The sequence below is a fragment of the Lipotes vexillifer genome, unplaced genomic scaffold (assembly GCF_000442215.2).
Source record: "Lipotes vexillifer unplaced genomic scaffold, Lipotes_vexillifer_v1.1 scaffold792, whole genome shotgun sequence".
Lineage (NCBI taxonomy): Eukaryota > Metazoa > Chordata > Mammalia > Artiodactyla > Lipotidae > Lipotes > Lipotes vexillifer.
Window position 1 is genome coordinate 103,010 of NW_006795663.1, and position 25,836 is coordinate 128,845.

The following is a 25,836-nucleotide window of genomic DNA, read 5'->3' on the forward strand; positions in this document are numbered from 1 at the left end:
GGGAAAGAGATATGGACATGTGGATGGACAGGCAGACTCTTGAATGTTTCCAAAAGTGTATTTCTGAGATATGCCCAAGAAAGACTAAAATAAATTTGGGGAGCCAAATTTATGGTTAGGTAAGGGAGCTTGTGTTTCTGGGGTATCTGGCCTTGAGGCTTCCTGGAGGTGAGAGGTGAAACTCATAAGTACTTAGCATTTAAGGAAAAGTGCAACCCTGGAATTAGAGTCATGCTTATCACATTTCCTCAGAGTGGGGCTCTAGGATTTCAGACAGTTTTAGTTTATTGAATGTGTTGAGCACCTTGCTAAGTATTTGGTATACAATACTGAGAAGTAAACTCAGTCAAGTTCCAAATAGAGTCCAGTGGATACATGTTCTAATACAAGTGAATATGTAAGATTTAGAAAGAACACAGAGGAAGATGTAGGTGTAACTCAGTCTGGTGGCAGGTGGATGAATGAAAGATGAAAGGGAGATGATTACTGGTTTTCAAGGATGGATAAGAGTTGCCCTTGTAGACAGTGGAGTAAATAACATTTGCAAGAGCATAGTCATGTGAAGCAGCATGTGTGTAGGAAGCTTCAAGTAGTTATGTATTGCTAGTAAAATGCAAGGGGAGAATGGTAGGAACTAAAGTTAAAGCCAGAGAAGCAGGAAGGAGTCCAAATCAAAGAGGATCTTGGGCTTTTGGGAGCACTGAAAGGTTTTAGGCAGAGAAAGGAGATGGTCAGATTTAGTTTTAAAAAAAACATTCTAGGGCTTCCCTGGTGGCGCAGTGGTTGAGAGTCCGCCTGCCGATGCAGGGGACACGGGTTCGTGCCCCGGTCCGGGAAGATCCCACATGCCGCGAAGTGGCTACGCCCGTGAGCCATGGCCGCTGAGCCTGCAAGTCCGGAGCCTGTGCTCCGCAACGGGAGAGGCCACAACTGTGAGAGGCCAGTGTACCACAAAAAGAAAAAAAAACAAAACCATTCTGGTAGCACTGTGCAAAATTGGTAGGAGGGGTGAGATAAGAGACCAGAACTGTTTTAATAGGAGGCATTTGTAGAAGTCCATACATGAGATAATGAAAGCCTGAACCAAATTACGACTGTAGGTAAGATTAGAGATGAGAGATAGAATAGAGAAATTTTCAGGGTTTAAAATCAATAAGACTTGAAGAATGATTTGGATATGTTGTATATGATAAGAGCCAAGGAACAGTGGAATATTACTCTTAGGTTTCCAGCCTAGATGTCTGGGTAAATTTTAATACCACTCATTTATATAGGGATTTGGAAGAGGAGCACGTTTGTGGGATGATGACAGATAGTTAGTTCCATTTTCAACATGTTGTTTAAAGTTAACTTTAGGATATTCCAGTGGAGATGCTCAATACAGAGTTAGATATGTAGATTTGATACTTACAAGAGAGGTTCAGGTTGAAGTTATATAGCAGTGTATGGGTGAGACTTGCACCCAGTGTAGAATATGAGATTGCTAAAGGAGAGCATGATAGAATGAGAAGAAAATAAAATCAAGGGCAGAACACCCTTTAACCCAGACAAAATAGCAGGAGTAGGTAGAGGAAGAAGAAATACTGAAGGTAGGTCAGAGAAACTGGAGAAAAATGGGAAGAGAATAGAGTCAGAGAAGGCAAGGAGGAGCGTTTCTACAAGGAGGGCCAGATGCCAGAGAGGATGAGTAAGAGGAGAACTTAGGAGTTTTTGTTGGATTTAGCATCAAGGTGAGAGCAATTGTAGTGGAGTGGTGAAGGTAGAAACCAGAATACAGTAAGTATTCTGGAGAAGTGAGTGATTGGCAACAAAATAGAAACAATAAGTGTGGATTAAGAAATTTGGATGAGGATATAAGGGGAAGAGGGAGAGGTAGCTAGGCTGAGGTAAAGAAACTTGAAACTTTTTTGTAGACTTCAGTAAAGGAACTGACAGGAGACGGGGATGATTGACAGATCAAGGTCCCATGAGGGGCTGAGATCTAGAGGACAAATAGAGCAATTGATCCTTAATAGGAAGGTCACCTTGTCTCCAGAGAATGGAGGGAACAAGTAAGGGTAGAAATGGAAACGCATTCTGTAGTAGATTTGCAAAATTATGGAAGATGATACCTCATGCCTTCAGTTTTTTCTATTGAGAAGAGAGATTATCAGTTGTAGGTGAAGTTAGGAGCTTAAAGAAGGTGATAAGGATTTAGAATAATAAGGTAGAGTGATACTAGAGAGAACTTATCAAGGACAAGTGAAAGGACTGACAAGACTAGCTGAGGGCCCAGCCCAAGTTGGAAACCATAAATTTGGGGATGTAATGTTTTGCCTAACAGTGTCATACCCTTCGTGTCCCTTGTCCTTTTTTTCACTATTCACAAGGCAGAGGGTGGCACTCATCACTTCTGTTCCACTTTCAGTATAGCTCTTCTTGGCAGTAAATTGCCAAGGCAGTAAATTGCCAGGTTCACAGCCTTTGAAGACTCACCTTTCAGATCTCCCTCTGAAGGCAAAGCATCTAAGAATTTTTCTGGTCCATTAGACTAGGTAAGGGAGTGGGAATTTACCCACGAAGTTAAAGAGGTACTTTAGGACAGTACATTTCCATGCTAAGATTATATCAGTGGGGTCTTGAGACACACCTTCCCCTACAACAACTAGCTTTGCAGTCCCTTGGTCTGAATTTTAGATTAGTTGCCTTTTATAGTCCTATTTCTTGACCTGGGCTTCCCCTGCCTGAGCTTCTCTAAGCCTGTTGCTCTTTAATTCTTTAGGATCCTGGGTATGTTTACATCCCAACAATGGAAACATCTCAGCAACGATTTCTTAAAGACCCAGCAGGAGAAGAGGCATAGCTGGTTCAAGGCAAGTGGTACCATCAAGAAGTTCCGAGCTGGCCTCAGCATCTTCTCACCCATCCCCAAGTAAGTTTCTCCATGAGCTGATTACCTCTAATCACTGTAATCTCATCTAAGCCTCCACCCCACTTTCTTGATTATGTAAATTATTCTATCCTCTTCCTAGGTCCTCTAAATTCTGTACCTTTAGCTACTAATACCACCCACATGGTCCTGTCCCCTATGTGTCTTTACCCTTCTACTCCTGACCCAGTAGTCATATCTCGTCCTTTATGTAAAACACAGTACCTAGCGCATGGTACATGTTTGGAGAAATGTATGCTAATCTCTCCATCTTTACTTTCTTTGACACTTATCCTTATTCCCTATCCTAAGGAGGCAGAGTCAGAGCTAATAGGCCCCAAGTCCTTGCTCTTATGGAAGGGCACACTGATTTATTACCTAGGTTCTGGAAATAAATATTGCTCAATTCTTTGATCCTAGGCCTACATTTATCCCCCCAGTGCCTTCTGATCTTCCCAAAGGCAAATACAAACCCAGATTTGTAGTTTTCCAGGTGCCATTATTGACAGAGAGACAGACATTAGGCTCTTTGGGGTCCAACTGTTTCTTGCCTAGTAGTGTAATCTCATACACACACACACACACACATTTCTTGCCTAGTAGTGTAATCACACACACACACACACACACACACACACACACTCTCTCTCTCCCTCTCTCTCTCTCTCTCTCTCTCTCTCTCTCTCTCTCTCTCTCTAAGTGAAACAGGCATCTTCTCCAGGGTATCCCTTACCTGGTCCAGATGCTGCACAGAATGCCCTAGGCTTTGCCTTTGCCTGCCCTTCGTGTTCCAATCTGAAGACATAGATAATGACATAAAAATTAAACCAGTTGTGTAGTGATCTACTTGCTTTGACAGTTTGATCCAATGGAACTTTCCTCAGATATGAGTTGCTCTTTGGCTTAGGTCATTTCATCTATTCTTATCTTCAGACCTCTTCTTTTTTTTCTTTTTTTTTTTCTTTTTCTTTCCGGTCATGCCACGTGACATGAGAGATCTTAGTTCCCTGACCAGGGATCAAACCCGCACCCCCTGCATTGGAAGTGCGGAGTCGTAACCACTGGACCCCCAGGGAAGTCCTTCCAGGTCGCTTCTAGTGCTCATACTGAATACTCAGTCTCATCACTTCTCTTTGCTCTGTGTTTAGGTCTCCGAGTTTCCCTATCATACAGGACTCCATGCTGAAAGGCAAACTGGGTGTACCAGAGCTTCGAGTTGGACGCCTCATGAACCGTTCCATCTCCTGCACCATGAAGAACCCCAAAGTAGAGGTGTTTGGCTACCCTCCCAGCCCCCAGGCAGGTCTCCAGTGCCCCCAGCACGTGGGCCTCCCTCCCCCAGCATGGACCTCTCCTTTGGTACATGGCTGAGGAGGGTTTGACTTGGGTGTCAGAGGGTGGGAGGGGAAATGTGGGAATACAGCTTCTCAAAATGGGGTGGGGTCTGGTTGTCCAGGCATCATAAACCAAACCTGGGCATGAATCATGAGTGAGTAGAATGGAACACATTTTTTAATAGTTGTGAACTTATATCTGAACAGTCTGGCAGGCTTCTCTGATAGTATGTCATGAAGCAGAGAGTCTGGGGTTGGGCATCCCACAGAGATGTCATGTATGATTTTGTTAGGTTGTGGTTAGGACTTGGTAGTCAGCTACTTTACAGACATATTCCACCTACCTTGAAGGGGTTTAAGGACAGGTGAGTCTTTTTTGTTTTGTTTTGTTTTTTGTTTTGTTTTTTTTTGAGGTGAGTCTTTTTTAAGAACCTTGGCAAAAATGTCTGAAGGTCTTCTCTGCAGCTTGGGGATTACTTAGACTGATCAGTGTTAGGGCTTAGCTGCTTTAAGAGAATTTTAGGTATTGGGCGTGAGTGAGGTCTTTCTAGTCACCAGCTTCATAGGAGGTTCACGGAGTCTGTCTTTTTCCTCTCATCAGGTCAGTGGTCACTGCAAAAACATCCCCACTCTGGAATATGGATTCCTTGTCCAGGTAATCAAGTCCAAAGGTTCATTCCAAAGCCTTTCCCCTGTTTTCTGACCCATCTGATCCCCTAACATCTCCCAGCTCTTCAGTCAGTTAGCAAACATTTCCTGAACTGTTCTGCTTCCAGAGCTATACTGAGTGTTGTGTGGATAGGAGAAAAGAAGGCATAGTTTCCACCGTCAAGAAGTTTATAGCATTATTGGGAAGACAGCTCTTATAGACCACTTACGATCAAGTGCCAAATGAGACATTGCAAATTTTAAGTGCGCTGGTGCCAAGATGAGAGAAGGATTGACACTGATTTTCTTATGATCCCGCACATCCTTGCTCAAGTGGGCTTCACTTTTCCTCACAAACTTTCACTGCTTAGCTGCTTCTGGTCATTTGCTTCTTTTTAAACCCTCTTTATTTTCCAGACATGGTTTCACTTTTTTTTTTTTTTAATTTATTTATTTTTATTTTTGGCTGCCTTGGGTCTTTGTTGCTGTGCACAGGCTTTTCTGTAGTTGCAGTGATCAGGGGCTACTCTTCGTTGTGGTGCGCCGGCTTCAGTAGTTGTGGCACTAGGGCTCAGTAGTTATGGCTCGTGGGCTCTAGAGCACAGGCTCAGTAGTTGTGGCGCACGGGCTTAGTTGCTTCGTGGCATGTGGGGTCTTCCTGGAGCAGGGCTCGAACCCGTGTCCCTTGCATTGGCAGGTGGATACTTAACCACTGTGCCACCAGGGATGCCCCATGGTTTCACTTTTGCATCTCCATTATCTTTACTCATGTCATTCCCTCCACTGACCTTTCTCACTATAGCTGCCTATTGCAGTCAAGTCTCAGTTGCCAGCTTTTCCATAAAATCTCCTCTGTTACTTGAAATGTATTAGCTGGAAGTGTGTCTCCTCTCATTGAACTCTTTTGATGCTTTTTGTTTTATATGGCACTGATGTGTCAGGTACCATATGCTGCCTTGAATTGTAATTAATTTGTGTACATACCACATCTTCTCTGTTGGAGTATGGGGTCTGAGAAGACAGTCTTTTATGTTATTGAATAATCAAGGAGACCTTTCACTGAGCTAGGTGCATAGTAGGCATTCAATAAATCTGCATTAAATGAATGAATAAAAGCCCTTGCATGTCCATTTACCATCCCAAAAGTTTGTGAAATGGGAACAATTTGATTTATACACAAAGTGTACATGGTTGCAAAAGCCATGTTAAGACAGAGTGTATAAAAAATACTTCAGGGGCTTCCCTGGTGGCGCAGTGGTTGAGAGTCCGCCTGCCGATGCAGGGGACATGGGTTCGTGCCCTGGTCCGGGAAGATTCCACATCCCGCGGAGCGGCTGGGCCCATGAGCCATGGCCGCTGAGCCTGTGCTCTGCAACGGGAGAGGCCACAACAGTGAGAGGTCCGCGTACCGCAAAAAAAAAAAAAAAAAAAACTTTAGGATATTGCTGCATGAGCTCTGGATTTGTGCTGTCTTCCCAGCACAGAGTTTTATCTGTGGTCTTGATCAGTTTACAGGCTGATTGTTCTAGGTAGTTAAAATGGCTTCTCAGGCATCTGATCATGGACTGAATACTCACTTGTCACATGGGGGCAATCTGTAATTACTACAACTAATGTTAATAGTTTGATTAGTACTTGTTTATAAAATACTTTCACAGAAATCATCTTTTTACTCTCAGTACCTTTGTGAGGTGAATAATGTCCACTTTGTAAATGAAGAAACCAAGGCTTAGGTTAATTGACTTGCCCAAAGTTATATATGATATTAAGTAGTAGGGGGGGAATCTTAACCCAGGTCTTCTACCATGGCTGGTCTTATTTTTATTATACTATATAGTCTTAGCTCTAGAGTTAGGCTATCAGTTTAACTAAGTGCAGGATCCAAGAACAGATTCTGCCTTAGGCACAGGGCTGGGAGGTAGGAGAGTAACTGGAAAAGAAGTTCAGATTATTTCCTACATCTGGGTCTGGGCTTCCAAAAGATAAGTAGAATCTCTTCTCTCCTCAGATCATGAAATATGCAGAGCAGAGGATTCCAACATTGAACGAGTACTGCGTGGTGTGTGATGAGCAGCATGTCTTCCAGAATGGGTCCATGCTCAAGGTATATGCCTCTATTTCGTGACCCTCTTTCTTGCACTTAGCTGAGGCCCCTTAATTCCTCATCTCTCCATTTTTCCTTTCTTCCTGGATCTATGATAAAGGTAGAATTCTGTCCACACTCCTTGAGACTCTAGAAATAATTGTTTTTCTCAGAAAGCAAATCTCAGCAGTCCTATTTGGAAAGATGAGGATATGTGAATATCAATCTAGAGTTGTCTGAGGTCAGGCACCCCTCTTGCACTATGATACCTTCTAATTGGACACCTCCTGCCACCACCATCTCTTTAATATGTCCATTCAGCCAGCCGTCTGTACTCGTGAACTGTGCGTTTTCTCCTTCTACACCTTGGGAGTCATGTCTGGAGCTGCAGAGGAGGTGGCCACTGGAGCAGAGGTATGGGGGAGGGAAAAGCTGCTGGGGAATTGGGATCAAGAAAGGCTGGGGTGGCTTCCCTGGTGGCGCAGTGGTTGCGAGTCTGCCTGCCAATGTAGGGGACGCGGGTTCGTGCCCCGGGCCGGGAGGATCCCGCATGCTGCGGAGTGGCTGGGCCCGTGGGCCATGGACGCTGAGCCTGCGCATCCAGAGTCTGTGCTCCGCGACGGGAGGGGCTACAGCAGTGAGAGGCCCGCGTACCGCAAAAAAAAAAAAAAAAGAAGGGCTGGGGAACACAGCATTTTCACTGCTTGGAATTTAATCTCCAGAAATGCTTTTCTATGTAAGGCTGTTCACTATAGTATAAAAAACCCCACTATAGTGGGTTTTTTAAAATATTTTACTTATTTATCTTTTGGCTGCGCCATGTGGCTTACAGGATCTTAGTTCCCTGACCAGGATTTGAACCTGTGCCCTGGACAGTGAAAGCGCAGAGTCCTAACCACTGGGCCTCCAGGGAATTCCCTAGTATTGTTCATAATAGTTAAAAAAAAAAATGGGTACAAGCCCATCTGTACAGGGTCCAGTTAAAGAATGATGGTATGTCCTTTGCAGTAGAAATTTTTGGATAGAAAATTATAGCATATATAAAAAAGAAAACACAACAGTATGTATAATACAATTCTTTTTTTTTTATTGCCTATATAATAGCAGTTTCTGTAGCAAAAATATCTGGAAGAATATACATCAAACTTAGCAGTAGTTACCTGTAAGGAGTGAGATTTGGGGGCAAGGGGATGATTTTTCTCTTTTTTTAATCACCCTTTTAAACATTGTTTTTGAATTTTTATAATGAGGTTATATTTTCTAATGAAAAAATCATAAACATTTGTCTTTTTAAAATTTTATTAAAATACAGTTGATTTATAATGTGTTAATTTCTGCTTTAGAGCAAAGTGATTCAGTTATACATATATATACATCCATTTTCATAATTCTTTTCCATTATGATTTATCAGAGGATATTGAATATAGTTCCCTGTGCTATACAGTAGGACCTTGTTGTTTATTCATTCCATATATAATAGTTTGCATCTGCTAATCCCAAACTCCAAATCCATCCCTCTTCCACCCCTCATATTTGCTTTTAAAAAGAGAAATGGGGCTTCCCTGGTGGTGCAGTGGTTGAGAGTCCGCCTGCCGATGCAGGGGACACTGGTTCATGCCCCGGTCCGGGAGGATCCCACATGCCGCGGAGCGGCTGGGCCCGTGAGCCATGGCTGCTGAGCCTGCGCGTCCGGAGCCTGTGCTCCGCAATGGGAGAGGCCACAGCGGTGAGAGGCCCGCGTACCGCAAAAAAAAAAAAAAAAAAAAGATATTAAAAAGGGAAATGCTGGGCTTCCCTGGTGGCGCAGTGGTTGAGAGTCCGCCTGCCGATGCAGGGGACATGGGTTCGTGCCCCGGTCTGGGAAGATCCCACGTGCCATGGAGCGGCTGGGCTCGTGAGCCATGGCCGCTGTGCCTGCGCGTCCGGAGCCTGTGCTCCGCAACGGGAGAGGTCCGCGTACCGCAAAAAAAAAAAAAAAGAGAAAAGAGAAATGCTGAGAACCTCCAGAAGGTAGACCTATGCTGGGTACTGTGTGACTCCCAGCACTGGGAAATCATTTAGCTTTTGCCCCCTTTCTCTCCTTTCTCTTAAGGTCGTGGATCTGCTGGTGGCCATGTGTAGGGCAGCTTTGGAGTCCCCTAGAAAGAGCATCATCTTTGAGCCTTATCCCTCTGTGGTGGACCCCACTGATCCCAAGACTCTGGCCTTTAATCCTAAGGTATAGTTGCTTGGGAAGAAAATCAGGACTCAGGAACAGAGGTGTTAAAAGACAGTGGAAGACTTTGGGCTGTCATTCCAACAGCTTGGAATAAGGGGACAGAAGAAATGGAGCACTTGTTTCTTGGGAACTCTTGCTTTAGCCGTTTTAGTGAATAAATAACTAAACATAACTAATGATATAAGATAAATAATAACTTCTGTGTTTCTCAGAAGAAGGGGAGAACGATTAATATTAGTTATGTTATGATAGAGAATAATACAGACTTTGGAGCCAGACAGACCTTGATTCCATTTGAGGTTCTGCTGCTTGCTAGCTGAATGGTGTTAGGCAAATCACTTAACCTTTCTGAACCTCAATTTCCTTATCTGTAAAAAGGAGATAATATCTACTGTTATAAAAATGGGAGATAATATATATAAAATATTGTATAAGTTAGGGTTCTCTAGAGAAACAGAACCAATAGGAGATGTTTAGAGAAAGAAATTTATTGTAAGGAATTAGCTCATGTGATTATGAAGGCTGAGAAGTACCAGGATCTGTAGTGGGCAAGCTGGAGATTCAGGAGAGCTGATGGTATAAGTTCCAATTCAAAATCCAGCAGGCTCGAGATCCAAGAAGAGCTGATTTTTCAGTTCCAGTCTGAAAGTAGGAAAAGACCAATGTCCCAGCTCCAGTCAGTCAGGCTGGAGAAGTTCCCTCTTACTCAGCTGTTTTGTTCTATTCACCCGATTAGATGAGTCCCACCTGAATAGGGATGGCAGTCTCCTTTACTCAGTCTGCTAGTCAAAGGTTAATCTCCTCTAGAAACCCATTCACAGCCACACCCAGACACACCCATGGCCCAAATTGACACAATTGATGATTGACAAAATTAACCATCACAGGTACCCAGCACAGTGCTTCACTATTACTCTCATTGCTATGTATCAGGCACTATACCAGGTTCTTTACATACGTTATTTAATCTTTAGGTCATCTCTCTGAGGGTAGTGGGAATTTTTATCATCACTTACATACGGGGATACTGAGGTTCTAAGAGGTTAAGTAACTTACCCTATTACCTCAGCTGGTAAAAAAAGAACTAGCATGTGATTCTAGAACTTTTTGACATTAAATCTGTGTTCTTTCCATGACATACTATGCTGTTTCCCTGGGGCCTAGAATTCTTTTGTACATCTGGCCTCTCCTTTTCATCATATCTTACTCTCCACTTTTGTTCATCTGGTTCTTCTCTTCCCATTGATTCCCCACAGAAGAAGAATTATGAGCGACTTCAGAAAGCTCTGGATAGTGTGATGTCCATCCGGGAGATGACCCAGGTATTCTACCCTCTACCTGTCCCCTGCCTGCCCACTCAAGTGCCCTGTTCTGTTTGAAATTCATGCAAGTGGAGTGAAGATGTAGAGATGCTACTCAAATCCCTCACTGTATTCTCTTTAGTTTTCCCTCTTTTTCTTCCCAGTCTTTGTTCTCTGTTTTGTTAGCTGTTACTCCTATTTCTCACTGCTTATGTCTCTCTCAACCTTTACCTTTGCTGCTAATTCCTTCACAAGTTGTTCCTATTTAATGTTTTTTCCATAATTCTTAGGGCATTAGAGAAGTGAGGGAAAGACCTCTGTCCAGGGTTGGGAGGGTGAGGAGGGGGGCTTGGAGGTAAGGAACTAGACCCAGGGGCCTACATCTTCTATCCTTCTAGGGGTGGGGCAGCCACATGGAGCAGTGACCATCCTTTGACTCAAGGCTGTCTCTCACCAGACTTCCCCACCCCTCGTCTGCAATCTCTGCATGAATAGACATTCATTTGTACTCACATTTACAGGTGGGCCTCTTCTCAGCAAATCCTATATATCACAGTTCAGATTAACACTTAACATATACCCAGGAGGGATGATTTACTTTTCAGAAGGACTCTTATGTTTTATGTAAAGTTTTACCACAGGATTCCTTAGCCTAATCTTTCTGAGACATTGATTTTATTTATTTATTTATTTTGATTTATAATCAACTTTTTAGGGCTGTAGGAATTGCATAAAATGAGGGAGACCCACCTGCATGTTGTTTTGTAAGCATTTTCGGTCATTTTCATATTTATTTATGAGTCTTCCCAACCTGACTGGGGTCGTTGAGGGTGGGAACCCCATCTCCTCTTGGTTTGGTGTGGTCTTCAGTGCCTACCTTGCCCTGGGCCCTGATAGTCTGTGGAAAGTGGGAGGGCTCCCATCTCTCCTGGGAGATAACCTTACGGCCATTGTCTTACAGGGCTCATATCTGGAAATCAAGAAGCAGATGGACAAGCTGGATCCCCTGGCCCATCCTCTTCTGCAGTGGTATGAGTAGAATGGTTCATCCTTTGGCAGGTGGGGGAATGGGGCATAGTATCAGACATGGAGCCTACACCTTCTCTTAGAGGTGGTTTCAGCTTCCTTCCCAAGGTTATAGATATTATGGCTGCGCTTTCTTGGGTTTTACTGATACACCTGCCCTTGACAGGAACTCAGATCCTACCAAGAGCCCACAAATTCTAATGTGTTGTCTAAAGTTCTCTTTAGGTGTTTCTTGTTTCCCAATAGGTTTTTGAGTGCTGCTTGCATGTCGGAATTAACACTTCATTTCAGTTAGGGTTTCTATGCATGCAGAGAAGTCTGTCTCCCTCTTCTATGCCCTTTCCATATCTCAAGCCCTTCCCTGTTGATGTTGACTGTCCAGAGCCTTGAAGCACTATTATTACTCCCTTCTCCTAGCAAAGGTTCTGACCTTTCTCTACTTCCCTCCACCCCTTGCCCTCCCTCCCTGATCTTGATTTCTGTTCTCTTGATTTCTCTTTTCCTGACATAGCTTTCCCCTTCTAGCTTACTTCCTTCTGTCTAGTCAGCCTTTGACATTAGTACTTTCTCAATGCAACATGCTCCCTCCGAGCATGAGGAATGACCAGGCATAGACCATCCAGGATGGCATCACAGGTACATGAGTGAAGCACAAAAGAAAAAAAACATGTCCACTATAAGAGATAATACTCCCTTGCTGAGCCCTCAACAGTTTATGCCTTTGTTCTCTCCTATCCTCTAAGTTCAGCCTACATATGGCCCAGTCTGTCCCCAGATCCTCAGGAAGTTTGTTCTAGTTTCTTCTGTTTTTTTTCTGCATCTCAAACAATAACTTTCCATTCCCCTCATCTCTGAGAGCCTTCAGCCTTCCTTTGAGCTCAGGCAGGATGGCTCCTGAGCCCCAGTTCTAAGTTTCTAAATCCCAAGTGTAAGTTGTCACCATTCTAATACAGACCCCACCTTTCTAACTTTTTTTGGTAGCTGACCTCTTGTGCTGACCTTTTGTTCTATCCTTTTCTCTCCCTAGATGTAGCAGCCCACCTCCCACTCCTCTCTTTCTTTCATCCATTGTGTTTAACTACCCAGTAACTTGCTGGTCCCTGGTCAGTAACTTCGCTTTTACATTTTTATACACAAACATTACCACCCACAGGAATATCCAGATAGTGTCCTGGACTCAAAACAGCCCTGGAATCCTTGCTTGTTCTCCCAGGGGCAGAGCAAGGCTGCTACCTTGTTCAGGATGGCCTAACTACACACTTTTTCTATCCTTTTTGTTTTTCCTCTGTTTTGTCCTAGGATCATCTCTAGTAACAGGTCACACATTGTCAAACTACCTCTCAGCAGGGTAAGTGACCATTCTCCCTCTAAACACTAAATTTCTGGTGAGGGGCAGGGAGGGGCTCCAAACCAGCTAACTGAATTGGTCCTAGACCTGCCTGGTTGGGCTTGTCTCAGTAGTCTTTGGGCCTACACATATTTCCTTTCTTTGGGGTCAGTGCAAGCCTAATTTGCTCCCTTCCCTCCCTGATCTCCATTTCTGCTCTGTTTTCCTGACCCCACCCCCACCCTGGGCAGCAGCTGAAGTTCATGCACACCTCACACCAGTTCCTCCTGCTGAGCAGCCCTCCCGCCAAGGAGGCTCGGTTCCGGACCGCCAAGAAGCTCTATGGCAGCACCTTTGCCTTCCAGTGAGGAGTGGGGCGGGGCTGGGGATGGGTGCTGGATAAGGCAGAAATAATGTAGAGGGATGGGAAGGCAAGTTCACTTGAGGCATATGAGTTTGTGTTATCTATGTCCATCAACCAGTCAGTCAACAGATACTACATGCTATTGTGGTAGGTACTGTAGAGGAGAAAGATACATAAGATATGGTCTTTACTCTCAAGCTACTTGTGATGTAGTTGAGGAGAAATGGCATTTACATATAAAAATACGTGGTTGAAGGAACAGATTATAGCAGGGTTAGATTTGAAAGCTACTTTGAAGGAAATCAGCAATTTATGCCCAGTTGTGAGAGGAGAGAAAAAGAGAGATTAAAGGTAACTTAAAGGGAGTTAGTGGTACCCTTTCCTTAAAAGAGATGTGAAGTCATTACTGGAAGCCATATTTGGGATCAGTGATAATCGTGTTAAGTTTGAGATGAATTTATTTAATTTGAGATATCAGGATAATAGGCAAGTGAAAATATTGAACCAGCAGTTGAGGATTTAGGATGGGACTGTTTGAAGCGTGGAAGAGAAGAGGAGACTGGATATTAAGATGTAAGGGTTAGCCACACACACACACATCTTGCATGCCTGTGACTATATCCATGTGCATATCCATTGCTAGGTTTATTTGTGTCCATCTTCATGTCCTGTGAGTGTGAGAATGGGTGGGAGTGGCAGTCTTGGAAGTGCTCCTGGGAACCTCATTCCATGAGGAGACATATATTCTACCCTGCCTTACAGTGGGTCCCACATTGAGAACTGGCATTCGATCCTGCGCAATGGGCTGGTCAATGCATCCTACACCAAACTGCAGGTGAGGCTGTGCCCCTTTTCCCTTTCTCTCCACCCCCCTCCCTGCCCCACTCAGTTTTGAAGTCTACTCTAGAGTACTCAGCTGTTTTTGCCTCAGTGTCCTCAAACCTAGCCTCCCGTGAGGCTTCCCTATGGAGGAAGTTGGAACTCTATGTATAGAATGAATGTGGCTGTTGTATTTTGACCCTAGGCTGTGTTTTTTGGTGTTTTTAGGAATGGGAATGTAGCTGTAGGCAGAAATAATAAACTGCTGATTGCAGCCACTGTGATAAATTAACTTGTTAGAGCTTTTCAGTATATGTGACTATTCATTCAGAGAGTTGATATAGGAGACTTATTTCTTTGCCCTGCAAGACTCCAAGGAATAGTTATTGTTCCTCCTCCTGACTGCCTGTTCTGTATTCCTTTTTGGAGGGTGGGGATCTGCATATATACCAAGGCCTAGGGACAGGAGCATGGCTTCTGAGGAACTGACTCAGTGGCTCTGCCACTCCTCACTCTCCAAGGCATCAATATCTACTATTTCACAGGCAAAGGGGTTAACTTGCATCCATTTTTCAGCCAATTAGCTTTTCAAGAGTAGGTGCCTAAAGTTATCTGAGCGATTGAGAAGATTAAATGGAGGGACAGAGGACTGGATAAGCCTTGTGGCTGCCTAATACACAGCCATGGGTGGGCCCAGGCTCATATTGCTCATCCTGGTGTTTCCCTGCAAGCTGCATGGAGCAGCCTATGGCAAAGGCATCTACCTGAGCCCCATCTCCAGTATTTCCTTTGGATACTCAGGTAAGAAATAATCTTTGGTCACATTGACTCTGTTTACATTGCATCCATTTTGTGAATACATAATCCTATGCTGTCTCCTCTTCCATCATGGACACTTGGTCTGTGTCAGCTCTCTCCCCAATCATGGATACATAATCTTTCTCTATTTTCTCTCATTAGGAATTCAAATTCTTTGCAAGTTGAGGCAAACTATCTCCTTTTCTCTTAGGTATCCTCTTCTCCATGGGGATGGTTTTATTCATTGTGGGGCCTTGGTCCTGGGAGTGGGTTAAGGAATAACTGGGAAATGAAACTAGGCTCTTTGGAGAGCACATTTTTGGTGTTGGCATTAGCCTTTCATTATAGATTGTGTGTGTGCACACCACACGTGCATGCGAGTTTATATATGAATGCACTTGAAGGCTTGAGCCCCTTCCACTGGCTTACATTTCTGAAGACATTGTTCTCCTCCTTGTCAACCACCTTTTAAAATTTAAACTATGTATAATTATACACTATTATATTAGTCACGTTGAATGCAAGAGGAAGCATTTTATTCCAAAGATAAGGCATAAACAATGTCCAGATTCTAGTCAGGAGATGAGTTCAGCTTTGTCCAGCTCAGAAAACGAATCTGACTTAGCTCTCTCATTGTTTCAAGTTTATGTCTGAGTTCCTTTTCAGTCTTCTTTTCTTGTTCTATATAGTCTCTGTATAAAAGTGAGCCACCATATAGTTGCATGTCTACCATATGAAGGGGCCAGTGCTAGATTTTTATAAATTACTATTTAGTATTCTCCATTAATTGTAACTGTTATAAAGATAACACTTAGTTCCAGAATAACAGAACTAGAAAAGTCTCTAACGACAGAATAAACCAAACAAAGTAGAAGAAAGGAGTTAATATCGGTAAGAACCAAAATCAGTGAAATAAAAACAGGTACAATAAATAGGCTCAAAAAAGCCAAAAGATGATTCTTTTAAAGAACTAACAAAACAGATAAACCTGGCTAGATTGATTAAGAAGAAAAAGAGCACAATTAAATAATATTATGAATGAAAAAGGGAACCTAACTATAGATATAGCAAAATTTTAAAAGCTAACAGAATTCTGTCAACTTTATGCCAGTGATTTGAAGACTTTGTCAAAATTGATAAATCCCTAGAAAAATAATAACTTAAGAAAACTGATTCAAGAAGAAATAGAAAGCCTGAATAGGTCTAAAATTGTAAAAGACATTGAAATAGTAGTTTCAAATTTGCCACAACAAAACAAAACAAAAAACAAACCCAGATAATTTTTTTTAAACATCTTTATTGGAGTATAATTGCTGTACAATGGTGTGTTAGTTTCTGCTAAACCCAGATAATTTTACAAGTGAGTCTTAAGTCACACTTTCAAAGAACAAATTATCCCAATCTTAAACAAAATCACCCAGAGAATAGAAAAAGATGGAATTACAAATCATAAAAGATTGGTAAATTTGACTTTATTAATACGAAAAGCTTCTGTTCATCAGAAGACACCTTAAGAAAGTGAAAACGCCAAGTTAGAAACCAGAAGACATTTGTAACACATACAACTATAAAAGATTAGTAATAAAGATGCATTTTAAAAATTCTTACAAATTAGGAAAAGATAATCCAATAAAAAAAAAAGGCAAACAACATGAACAGGTATCTCACTGAATAAATGACCAAAAAATATGAGCAGCTACTCATCCTCTGTTAATCTAGGAAGTAAAAGCAAGACTGTAATGACTTACCATGTAGCATCTATGTGGATTGGCAAAAATTTAAAAATCTGATAATACCTCTGATTGTACCAGAGGTTGCAGATAAGCAGGATCTGTTTTATCACTTACGGGAATATAAATTGGTACGACCACTTTGGAAAACATTTGGTGTTAAATTTCATAAAACTGAGAAAATTTATCCCTGTGACCCAGCATTTTCATTTCTGCATATGTGCACCCAAAGGTGTGTACATGAATGTTCAGAGTAATATTGTTTGCAACAGCAAATCTTAGAAACAACCCAAGTGCTCATCATCAGGAGAATGGATAAATACATTTTAATATATTCTTACAATGGATTATTACTCATCAATGAAAATGAACCAACAGTGGCATTCAGCAACATGGAAAAAATGTTGAGTAAATAATAGTTGAGTAAAAAAAAAAAAAAAGGCAAGCCCAGAGGACTACTGTATGATGCCTTTTTTATGTTGCTCAAAAATTAAAATTAGGACTTACCTGGTGGTGCAGTGGTTAAGAATCCGCCTGCCAATACAGGGGACACGGGTTCGAGCCCTGGTCTGGGAAGATCCCACATGACGTGGAGCAGCTAAGCCTGTGCGCTACAGCTACTGAGCCTGCACTCTAGAGCCCACAAGCCACAACTACTGAGCCCATGAGCCACAACTACTGAAGCCTGTGTGTTTAGAGCTTGTGCTCTGCAACAAGGAAGCCACCGCAATGAGAAGCCCACACACCACAATGAAGACCCAACACAGGCAAAAAATAGATAATTATAATAAATTAATTTAAAAAATTAAAATTATTTAGCTATGTGTGTGTGCGTGATAAAACTGAAGAAAAAAATAACTCAAATTTTGGGATAGTGGAAACCTCCCAAGTGGAGGCAGATAGTTGGGATAGAGTTAGGAGCACTTAGATGTAAGTCACTGGTAATGTTTTAGTTCTTGGATTTCGTTCTTAGGTTAGGTCTGTAGGTATTCATTGTCCAATTAAATAAATGATAGTGTGTTGTGAACCAAAGGTTATGATTAATCCAAGAAGGGTAAGGGCCCAGTGAATATATATTTATTGAATGTGTGAATGAATCTTATTCTGTGTGCCTGGGGTCCACAGTCAGGGTGGGATCAGGGTAGTCTTTTGGCTTTGTCTAGGTTCTACAATTGTTATCTTTGTCCCAGCCTGAGCCTCCCTCTAATTAAGCTCTTATTCTAAGTAGTGAGATCCTCCTGGCTTTTAGTGCCCACAAAATTCTTTCTTCTTGTCTGTTTTCTCCCTGTTCTCTCCCTCTCTCCTCTCCCATTGGCCTTTGTTTATTACTGAGTGCCTGAATACCTTTAGTTATTAGATGGAGCCAGGAATCTCTATTGACTTCTTAACTTTCTTTTTCATGTACTGATAATGTAAAAACATCATATGGCACCATCCTTCTCCCTCCAAAGGTCGATTTGATTATAGATACAAAATACCTTATGCTTTTACTACTGGAGTTATAGGTCATCTTGTCCAATCTCTTATTACTTTACAGGTAAGAAAGTAGATACACAGAAAAGTTAAATGACTTTCTTAGGGTCACACAGATCTAAGTAGCAGAGTTAGGAATGGAATCCAGTTTTCCTAACTTCTAGACCAGTGTTTCTTATCATTATATTGGACTCACAGGGTAGGCTTTGCTTGAATGACTGAGTCTGAGGGCCCCATAGATATGTGAGAGTCTCTGATACTGGGTGAGATGTGTGTAAATGTCCAAGTTATTTTAGTTAACTCCAGCATTTGGCCAACTCTGTCTTCTTTGTATGTTTCCTTCCACCCCTTTCTGCTCTGGTTTTCTCTATTTTTCCTCAGGGTATCTGTAGCCTAGTGACATTGGGTGCCCTCTGGGGGTCGGTGTAAATAGAGAGCATTCATTTGACGAGCGGAGCCCCTAATGACTTGGCATAGTGAGCAGGTTAAAATGAGGGACAGTGGGAAAGGAGATGGTAAACTCCATCTATGTGTTTAGTCGTGTTTAGAAGCTTCTCACAAGTGTATACTCTGGACACAAAGCATCCACGGATTATTCTGGCCTCCAGGTTCTCAGGGTGTCTGGTCTCAGGGAAACTGACAGAAGATGGTTGGGTCATTATGGTCAGGACAGTGTGCAACAGGATTGGGATGGGACAAGATTTGGATTATATCATAAGGGCCATCTCTAAGACCAGACATAGAAATCAGATTGTTCTCTCTTAACGTCTGGGATAGAACCTAAATGGGAATTTCACTCAGAACCGTGCACTGAAATACCCAGGCTGAGAAAGTCATCATGTTTGGATGCAGAGCTAAACCTAGTTAAGGCTAATGGAGAAGTTGTAAACAGAGGGGTGGTGGGTGTCCTGTAGGAGAAAGAAATTGGCAATTCAAGTCTTGAGGCTCTCATTGCCCTAAATTTTGTTCAGGCAATAAATCTGTCATGGGGCTTCAGTGTGAGTGCATGATGAATTGAGAGCCTGAGCAGTGAAGAATGTCAGTCCAGTGGTTATCATCCCTACTTCTATACCATGGCTATCACAAAACCAAGACTTGCAGCAGTGTGGAGTTAGTAATAATAGAAAGTTCCAGGGTGGACTGGTGAGATAAGTGCCCTGCTTATGGCCTGCAATGATAGCATCATTTCCCATCTTCATCCGTCTCCCTCTTGGGTCTCATGGTCTCATACACAGACTCATCCCTGACTGTGATAAGGCTGGGCCTGTGATAAAGCTGAATACAGAGACTGAAGTCCTAATTATAGGCCAGAAAGAGTTGGGAATAGGGGCACACAAGCACTGTTTCACATCTAAGTAGGAAGAATCCAGAATGAATCTATAAATGTTATAAACAGGGCTATTCAGTGAGGGGTAAAGATGGCGGAGGATTTATGAATTTAGATAGGGTGAAAATGAGTGAATTGGCACCTCCTAAGTCTGGGAGGACTTTCTGAAGGAAGCAGGACTGTTCAAGGTAGTTGCCGTTGTGGTTACCTATGGAAAATTATTCATCACCTAACTGCTCTCCTTTCTCCCTTTTCTCTGAATGACCCTGGTCAGAGCTTTTTATGTAACTTTGAACTAGAGCAGATTTGACTTGCTCTGCTTGCTTCCTCTCCACTTATTTCACTCAGCCTGGCATTTGACCCGAGGTGTTGATGTCACCACTCTCTTAGGCCCCTCATTCCTGACTCATTTCTTGTGTTATTCCCTGTCTTAGAACCCTTCAGTGATTCCCAGATGTTCTCAGGATAAACTCCATTTGCTTCAACATGGCCTATTAGGCCTGCTTGATCTTATCCTACCTTATCTCTTCCACATCATCTCTCACCACTTCTCTGCCATCAACTAAGCTGGTACAAACTAAAGCACACTGCTTTGTCTTTCTTCCAGGCCTTTTATATCCTATTATCTCTGCCTAGCGTACTTCTTCCCTCTTCATTTAGCTAACTCTTCCTAATCCTGTAGTTCTCAGCATAGCTGTCACCGGGAAGCCTTCTTCAAACCCCGAGGCTAGGTTAGTTCTCCTTTGGCTCACACAGTGCTCTATATTCTCCCCATCATAACCCTTACCATGCTCTATTGTAATTATTTGTTCCTTTCCTGTAATCTCCATCAGACTAAATTCTGTGACAGCAGATACACTGTTTGCTTTATTCACTGCTGTATCACCAAGCGTCTCTAGCTCAGTGCCTGGCACATAGTAGGCACTCAGTAAATATTTGATTAAGGAATGGGTGAATGAACTGGTTTGTTTTTCTGTGACAGGAATGGGAAAAGGACAGCACAGGATGCCCTCCAAGGACGAGCTGGTCCAGAGATATAACAGAATGAATACCATCCCCCAGGTATTAGTAGTTGCCGTTGCTCCACTGAGGCAGGACCCTTCCTCTGGGATAAGTTTAGGCTACAGAGATGGATGGGGAAACAATGGTGGTGGTGGAGGTGGAGGTGGTGGTGGGTGGGTGGTTTAAAGATCATTTGAAGGAATCAGATATGTTCTAAGATGAACACATTTCTAGAGTCATCTGTGGCCTCAGTATGAAAGCAGAGACTGAATTTAAATCCAGTGACATGAAAACGTAAAGATGGAAGCCTGGACTCATCCAGATTGATTATGGAAAGCAAAAATTTCAGGGGGGTGGCTGGATATCCCAATCCCCATCCCCAACCATTACCAGCTAACTAGCCTCTCTAGGGAAAGCTATAACCATCTACCTGGCTCTGCTGTCCTCTTCCAGACCCGATCCATTCAGTCAAGGTTCCTGCAGAGTCGGAATCTAAACTGTATAGCACTTTGTGAAGGTAGGTATCTCACCCAGTCCCTGTTTTTCTGGGTCCCCAACCTTTATTTCTGGTGCAACTTTGGCACATGATCCAGCCAAGGTTGATGTTGAAGCATCATATCTTCCCTTCCTTGCCTGGACTCTCTGACCCAAGCATTATATGTATAACTTCTGGCCCTTCTCTTCCCAGTGATTACATCTAAGGACCTCCAGAAGCATGGGAACATCTGGGTGTGCCCTGTGTCCGACCATGTCTGTACACGGTTCTTCTTTGTGTAAGTCTAGGAGGGTTCCTTGGGAATTACTTGGAGGAGTGAGGGTGGGAGCATAATGATATGTGACTACTGGGAAAGTCTGTTTCTGTTATCGGAGACTTGTCCCTGGCCACCTGAGTGGAGCTGGCACTGGGACTTTCCCCTTGGAGGATAGGGATGGGTATAGATAAAGGTCTGTTGAGAGGACACCAGATAAGCTGAATCTCTTCCACCCTAAAGAGTATCAAGAAAGGGTTTTGACTTCTTGGATGGGATGGCCACACCTCCAAATGCAGTTCTATTGGTTGACATTATTCTGGTATTGCTCTCCCTCTTATGCTCACACTTGCCCTATCTTTGGCAGATATGAGGATGGTCAGGTGGGCGATGCCAACATTAATACTCAGGACCCCAAGATACAGAAGGAAATCATGCGTGTGATCGGAACTCAGGTTTACACAAACTGAGGGGGCCCCAGCCCTCGTACCACCCCCGTTCCCCCAGGATCCACCTGCCCTCATAAAAGGGCTCAGGAGCAGCAACCGAGGCTGCCCTGAGGAATCAAGAGGCCATTACCAAGGGGCAGGAAAAGGACAGAAGAGGCGGCCTTCATGGTGGAGACTGACCCAGGAACCACTCCACATTTGGATGGCCCAGACTGACTCCCTACCCGATTTTCCCAGTTGACTTCACCCTGTTTGTAAATAAAACAATAAAATGGAAGGTGCTGTGGATTGGATATGATCACTGTGGTCTGACTAACCTTGGCCCAGCACCTGCCCCAAGCCCCCAAATGCGGGTGGGGGTGGGGAGAGTGGAACATCATGAGGGTTGGGACTGTTTATGTTGGATAGAGTCAAAGCTAAGTCCATCTAGTATAGTATACTACAGATCTGTCAACATTTTCATCAACGGATTAGATAAAGGAAACTTATGCAGATGACACAAACTGAGAAAGATATAGAATACCACTGGTGACTCTTCTTCAAGGTTTCAAAGGACCACTGAGGCCAAAGAAGCTCAGATTTCCTATCCTTAGGACCTCTATGTTCTGCACAAAACCTATCCGCTCTCCCTTGCTCTGTGTCTTGGGGGCTGGGCCCTACTCTCCTCCTCGCAGCTATTTCTTTGGGATAAGGGAGGTGGGGGGAGAGCTGGCAGGTGCAGGAAGCAGGTTGGTTTCTAACTTGAAATCTATAAAGAGATCCTAAGGAAATAAAGCCTCCCTTAACGAAACAAAATCCAGATTCTCCAAGGATAGCAGTGTGAGGGAAGACAGCGGTTTCTAGGAGACCTAACTGTTTCAGTCAAAGCCATCTCCCTGTTGAAATTCCCACTGCCAACCTTCTGCTGGCCTTTAGGCTGTGCTCTGTGTACCTAAAACCCTAAGTTCTAAGAGACAGGTTGGATATTGCCAAATATTTTATGAACTATTAATGAAGAAAACAGGAATATAAGCACAGAGACTACAAAAAGCATTAAACAGGGGCTTCCCTGGTGGCGCAGTGGTTGAGAGTCCGCCTGCCGATGCAGGGGACGTGGGCTCGTGCCCCGGTCCGGGAGGATCCCACATGCTGCGGAGCGGCTGGACCCGTGAGCCATGGCCGCTGAGCCTGCGCTCCGCAGCGGGAGGGGCCACAGCAGTGAGAGGCCCGCGTACCACACACACACACAAAAAAAAAACAAAACACAAAAAGCATTAAACAAGCCTGGCTTGTAAGTATAGGGTTTTTGTTTTTTGTGTTTTTTTTGCAGTACACGGGCCTCTCACTGTTGCGGCCTCGCCCATTGCGGAGCGCTGGCTCACAGGCCCAGCCGCTCCACGGCACACAGGATCCTCCTGGAGCCAGGCACGAACCCGTGTCCCCGGCATCGGCAGGCGGACCCTCAACCACTGCGCCATCAGGGAAGCCCAAGTATAGGGTTTATTAAATTGTTATAGCTTCTTGATTTATAAAGCCTGTGCTAGGCTACCTGTTGTCTTTCATTACCTTCATCGTACCTTGGAGGTAACCTTTGCCTGGGTATCTTACCTGCTTTGTAGTTAAGACTACAAAGCCTGAACTTAACATGGAAGTACCATTCTTAACGGTCCATCCCCCTAGGAGCTGTTTCTTAAACTTCTTTACGCCCCTTTTTTTTTAAACTTATTATTTTATTTATTTATTTTTGTCTGCGTTGGGTCTTCGTTGCTGCATGTGGGCTTTACCTAGTTGCAGTGAGCGGGGGCTACTCTTCATTATGGTGTGTGGGCTTCTCACTGCAGTGGCTTCTCTTGTTGCGGAGCACAGGCTCTAGGCACGTGGGCTCTAGAGCGCAGGCTTGGTAGTTGTGGCGCACGGGCTTAGTTGCTCCACGGCATGTGGGATCTTCCTGGACCAGGGCTCGAACTCGCGTCCCCTGCACTGGCAGGCGGATTCTTAACCACTGCGCCACCAGGGAAGCCCCCTTTACCCCCTTCTTGATAAAGACTGCTACATTCTGACTCTACAACTCTCTTCCCCCATTCTGGTTTCAGGTCTAGGAGAAATTTCTCTAAGTAAATGACCCCATCAGGGAGTCCACCCTAACTGAAATTCCTTCCTCGTGTGAGGACCCTTGCAGCTCACGTGTACAGTATCAGAGATAGCTAACATTTTTTAGTTCTTATTAGGTAGGTGCTGGGCATTATGCTAAGCACCTTAATAATTTGCTAATACCTTGGCTTACTGTGTGCTTGGTATTGTTGTAAGCTCTCTATATGTATTGACTAATATAATTCTCAAAACAAGCCTATGAAATAGATGCCATTATTCCCATTTTGTAGATGAGAAACAGGCACAAAGGATAAGTGATTTGTCCATATTCCACAGCTAGTGACTGACAGGCAACCCGACTCCAGAGCTGCCATTCTGGTTCTATGCTATATAGCCTTTCAAACTTTACAAATATTTTTTCATTTAATCCTGAAAACAAAGATAGAAGATTTTTTTTTTTAAAGAGACCTTAAATAATGTGGGTAAGGTCTCACAACTGGTTAGTGGCCATCCTGGGTTTTTAACCAGAGTTCCTCAACTCTAGGGCCTGAGCTCTTAACACTTTTACTTCCCCAGGGGTTTTCAAGCTGCTCCCACGGGTGTTCCAGCAATTCAGCCTAGGTGCTTGGCTACTCAAATGTTATAACAACGTTTTTGCTCAATTTTCTGAAATTGGTAATAGACTTTTCTCATTTTTAACCATTTCTTACAGTTTTTCTTTATCAGTGGCATCTGACATAGCAAGTACTAGCAAATGATGGAATAAGAAGTGATGAACAGATGGTGTGTTACCAGAAAAACTCAAAGAACTTGAGCTTGCCTCATGGGAATCACTTTTTTAATAGCATATGCATACTAGTCTTTTAATGCTAATAAAATCGTAATGAAATCAAATATACCATTTTATAGCGTTCTATATAACAGCATCAGAACTTTTCGAATCTGAGAAGTTTGAAAGCCATACATAACCATATTTGAAAAAATTCAAAACATGTATGGTGTAAAACAAATCTAATTAAAACCCGCAGCATTCCTATAACAAGAATGCTTTCATTGCAAGGAAAATTGCACAGGGCCCTGAGTTTCTGGAGGGGAATCCTCCTACAGCCTGCAGTGGGCATTGAAGGAGGATTGCCCCTTTCTCCCACCCAGGCCTGGCTGCCTTGGAGGTGGGGAGGTGGAGCCTGTGAAAGCCAGATCTGAGCAAGACACCATCCTTCACCGAAGCCAGGACAACAAATACTACACACAGTGGTTGACAGTGGCCTCCTACTTTTCACATAGTCCTGGGCTCAAGCAGCCTTAGTCATTTAGACCTGGACATGCTAGGGCTGGGAAAATGTTTTCCTCAATTAGTTCCAGGTGGAGAGTAGATGGCTGTGATTTCTGGATTGAGAACTTAAAACTCCTGGAGTTAAACCTTCCCTGTACCTCTCATTGTAATTTTCCATCCAGGCAGGGTGTGGCCATGACTCAGTTTGTGGTGAGGATGTGGCCATCCATAGGGGAGGAGCCTTCTGCTAGATTCTGCCTTTCATTCTGGCCAATGGGGAGAGGAAGGGAACTGATGCTGAGTCATAACTGGGTTACTTACCAGCTTCTCACAGGATGGATTCTGAGATGGAGGTTTGGGTGGATGATGTTTCAGCTTCTGGGATCAATTTGGGAATGGCGGGGAGGAAGCTTCAGGGGTCACATAATTCCTTCAGGGCCCTTCTCCCCCAGAAGGCGGGGGGGAATAAAGTAGTTCATTTGAAGGGGCACTGGTCTCTCTGGAGTACTGTATAGATTTTTCCACAAATATTTCAGAGGCACCCTGCAAGAGGCCCAAAGATGTCACCCTTTAAGTTAAAGTATTGCCTACAAAAATTATTTTATCTAGGAGACCAAAGTCTCCTTTGTCCTAGCTGTCCTTCCTAGGATAAGTGGGTAAGGTTAACTTGTAGCCAGTGAGCATGGAGGTAGAGACTAGAAGTATGGTGCCAAGGAAAATGCGGATTATGGTTGAACTGCAGTAGGAAGACTTCCTGGGGAAGGGGGCATTTGATCTATTGTTTGCTGATGCCTTTCTTGTTTTTTGTAAAACTTCTCATTTTATTTTATTTTTTGGCCACAGCATGCGGGATCTCTAGTTCCCCAGCCAGGGATCGAACCCATGCCCCCTGCAGCAGAAGGGCGGTCTTAACCACTGGACCGCCAGGGAATTCCT

General features: G+C 43.5%; 1 protein-coding gene across 1 annotated transcript in view; it reads left to right on the plus strand.

The window, feature by feature from the left end:
* Nucleotides 1-21,850, plus strand: part of PARP6 (poly(ADP-ribose) polymerase family member 6) — a 27,423-nt gene extending 5,573 nt beyond the window's left edge. The window contains exons 8-23 of the mRNA XM_007467832.1: nt 2,762-2,911; nt 4,057-4,267; nt 4,844-4,897; nt 6,899-6,994; nt 7,295-7,387; nt 9,067-9,192; nt 10,449-10,514; nt 11,455-11,522; nt 12,819-12,867; nt 13,101-13,210; nt 13,973-14,045; nt 14,761-14,830; nt 20,340-20,419; nt 20,813-20,876; nt 21,048-21,132; nt 21,476-21,850. Coding sequence (XP_007467894.1) covers nt 2,762-2,911; nt 4,057-4,267; nt 4,844-4,897; nt 6,899-6,994; nt 7,295-7,387; nt 9,067-9,192; nt 10,449-10,514; nt 11,455-11,522; nt 12,819-12,867; nt 13,101-13,210; nt 13,973-14,045; nt 14,761-14,830; nt 20,340-20,419; nt 20,813-20,876; nt 21,048-21,132; nt 21,476-21,578 — 1,498 coding nt within the window. The 3' untranslated portion in view covers nt 21,579-21,850. The remainder of the gene's footprint in view (nt 1-2,761; nt 2,912-4,056; nt 4,268-4,843; nt 4,898-6,898; nt 6,995-7,294; nt 7,388-9,066; nt 9,193-10,448; nt 10,515-11,454; nt 11,523-12,818; nt 12,868-13,100; nt 13,211-13,972; nt 14,046-14,760; nt 14,831-20,339; nt 20,420-20,812; nt 20,877-21,047; nt 21,133-21,475) is intronic.
* Nucleotides 21,851-25,836: the final 3,986 nt, after the last annotated feature.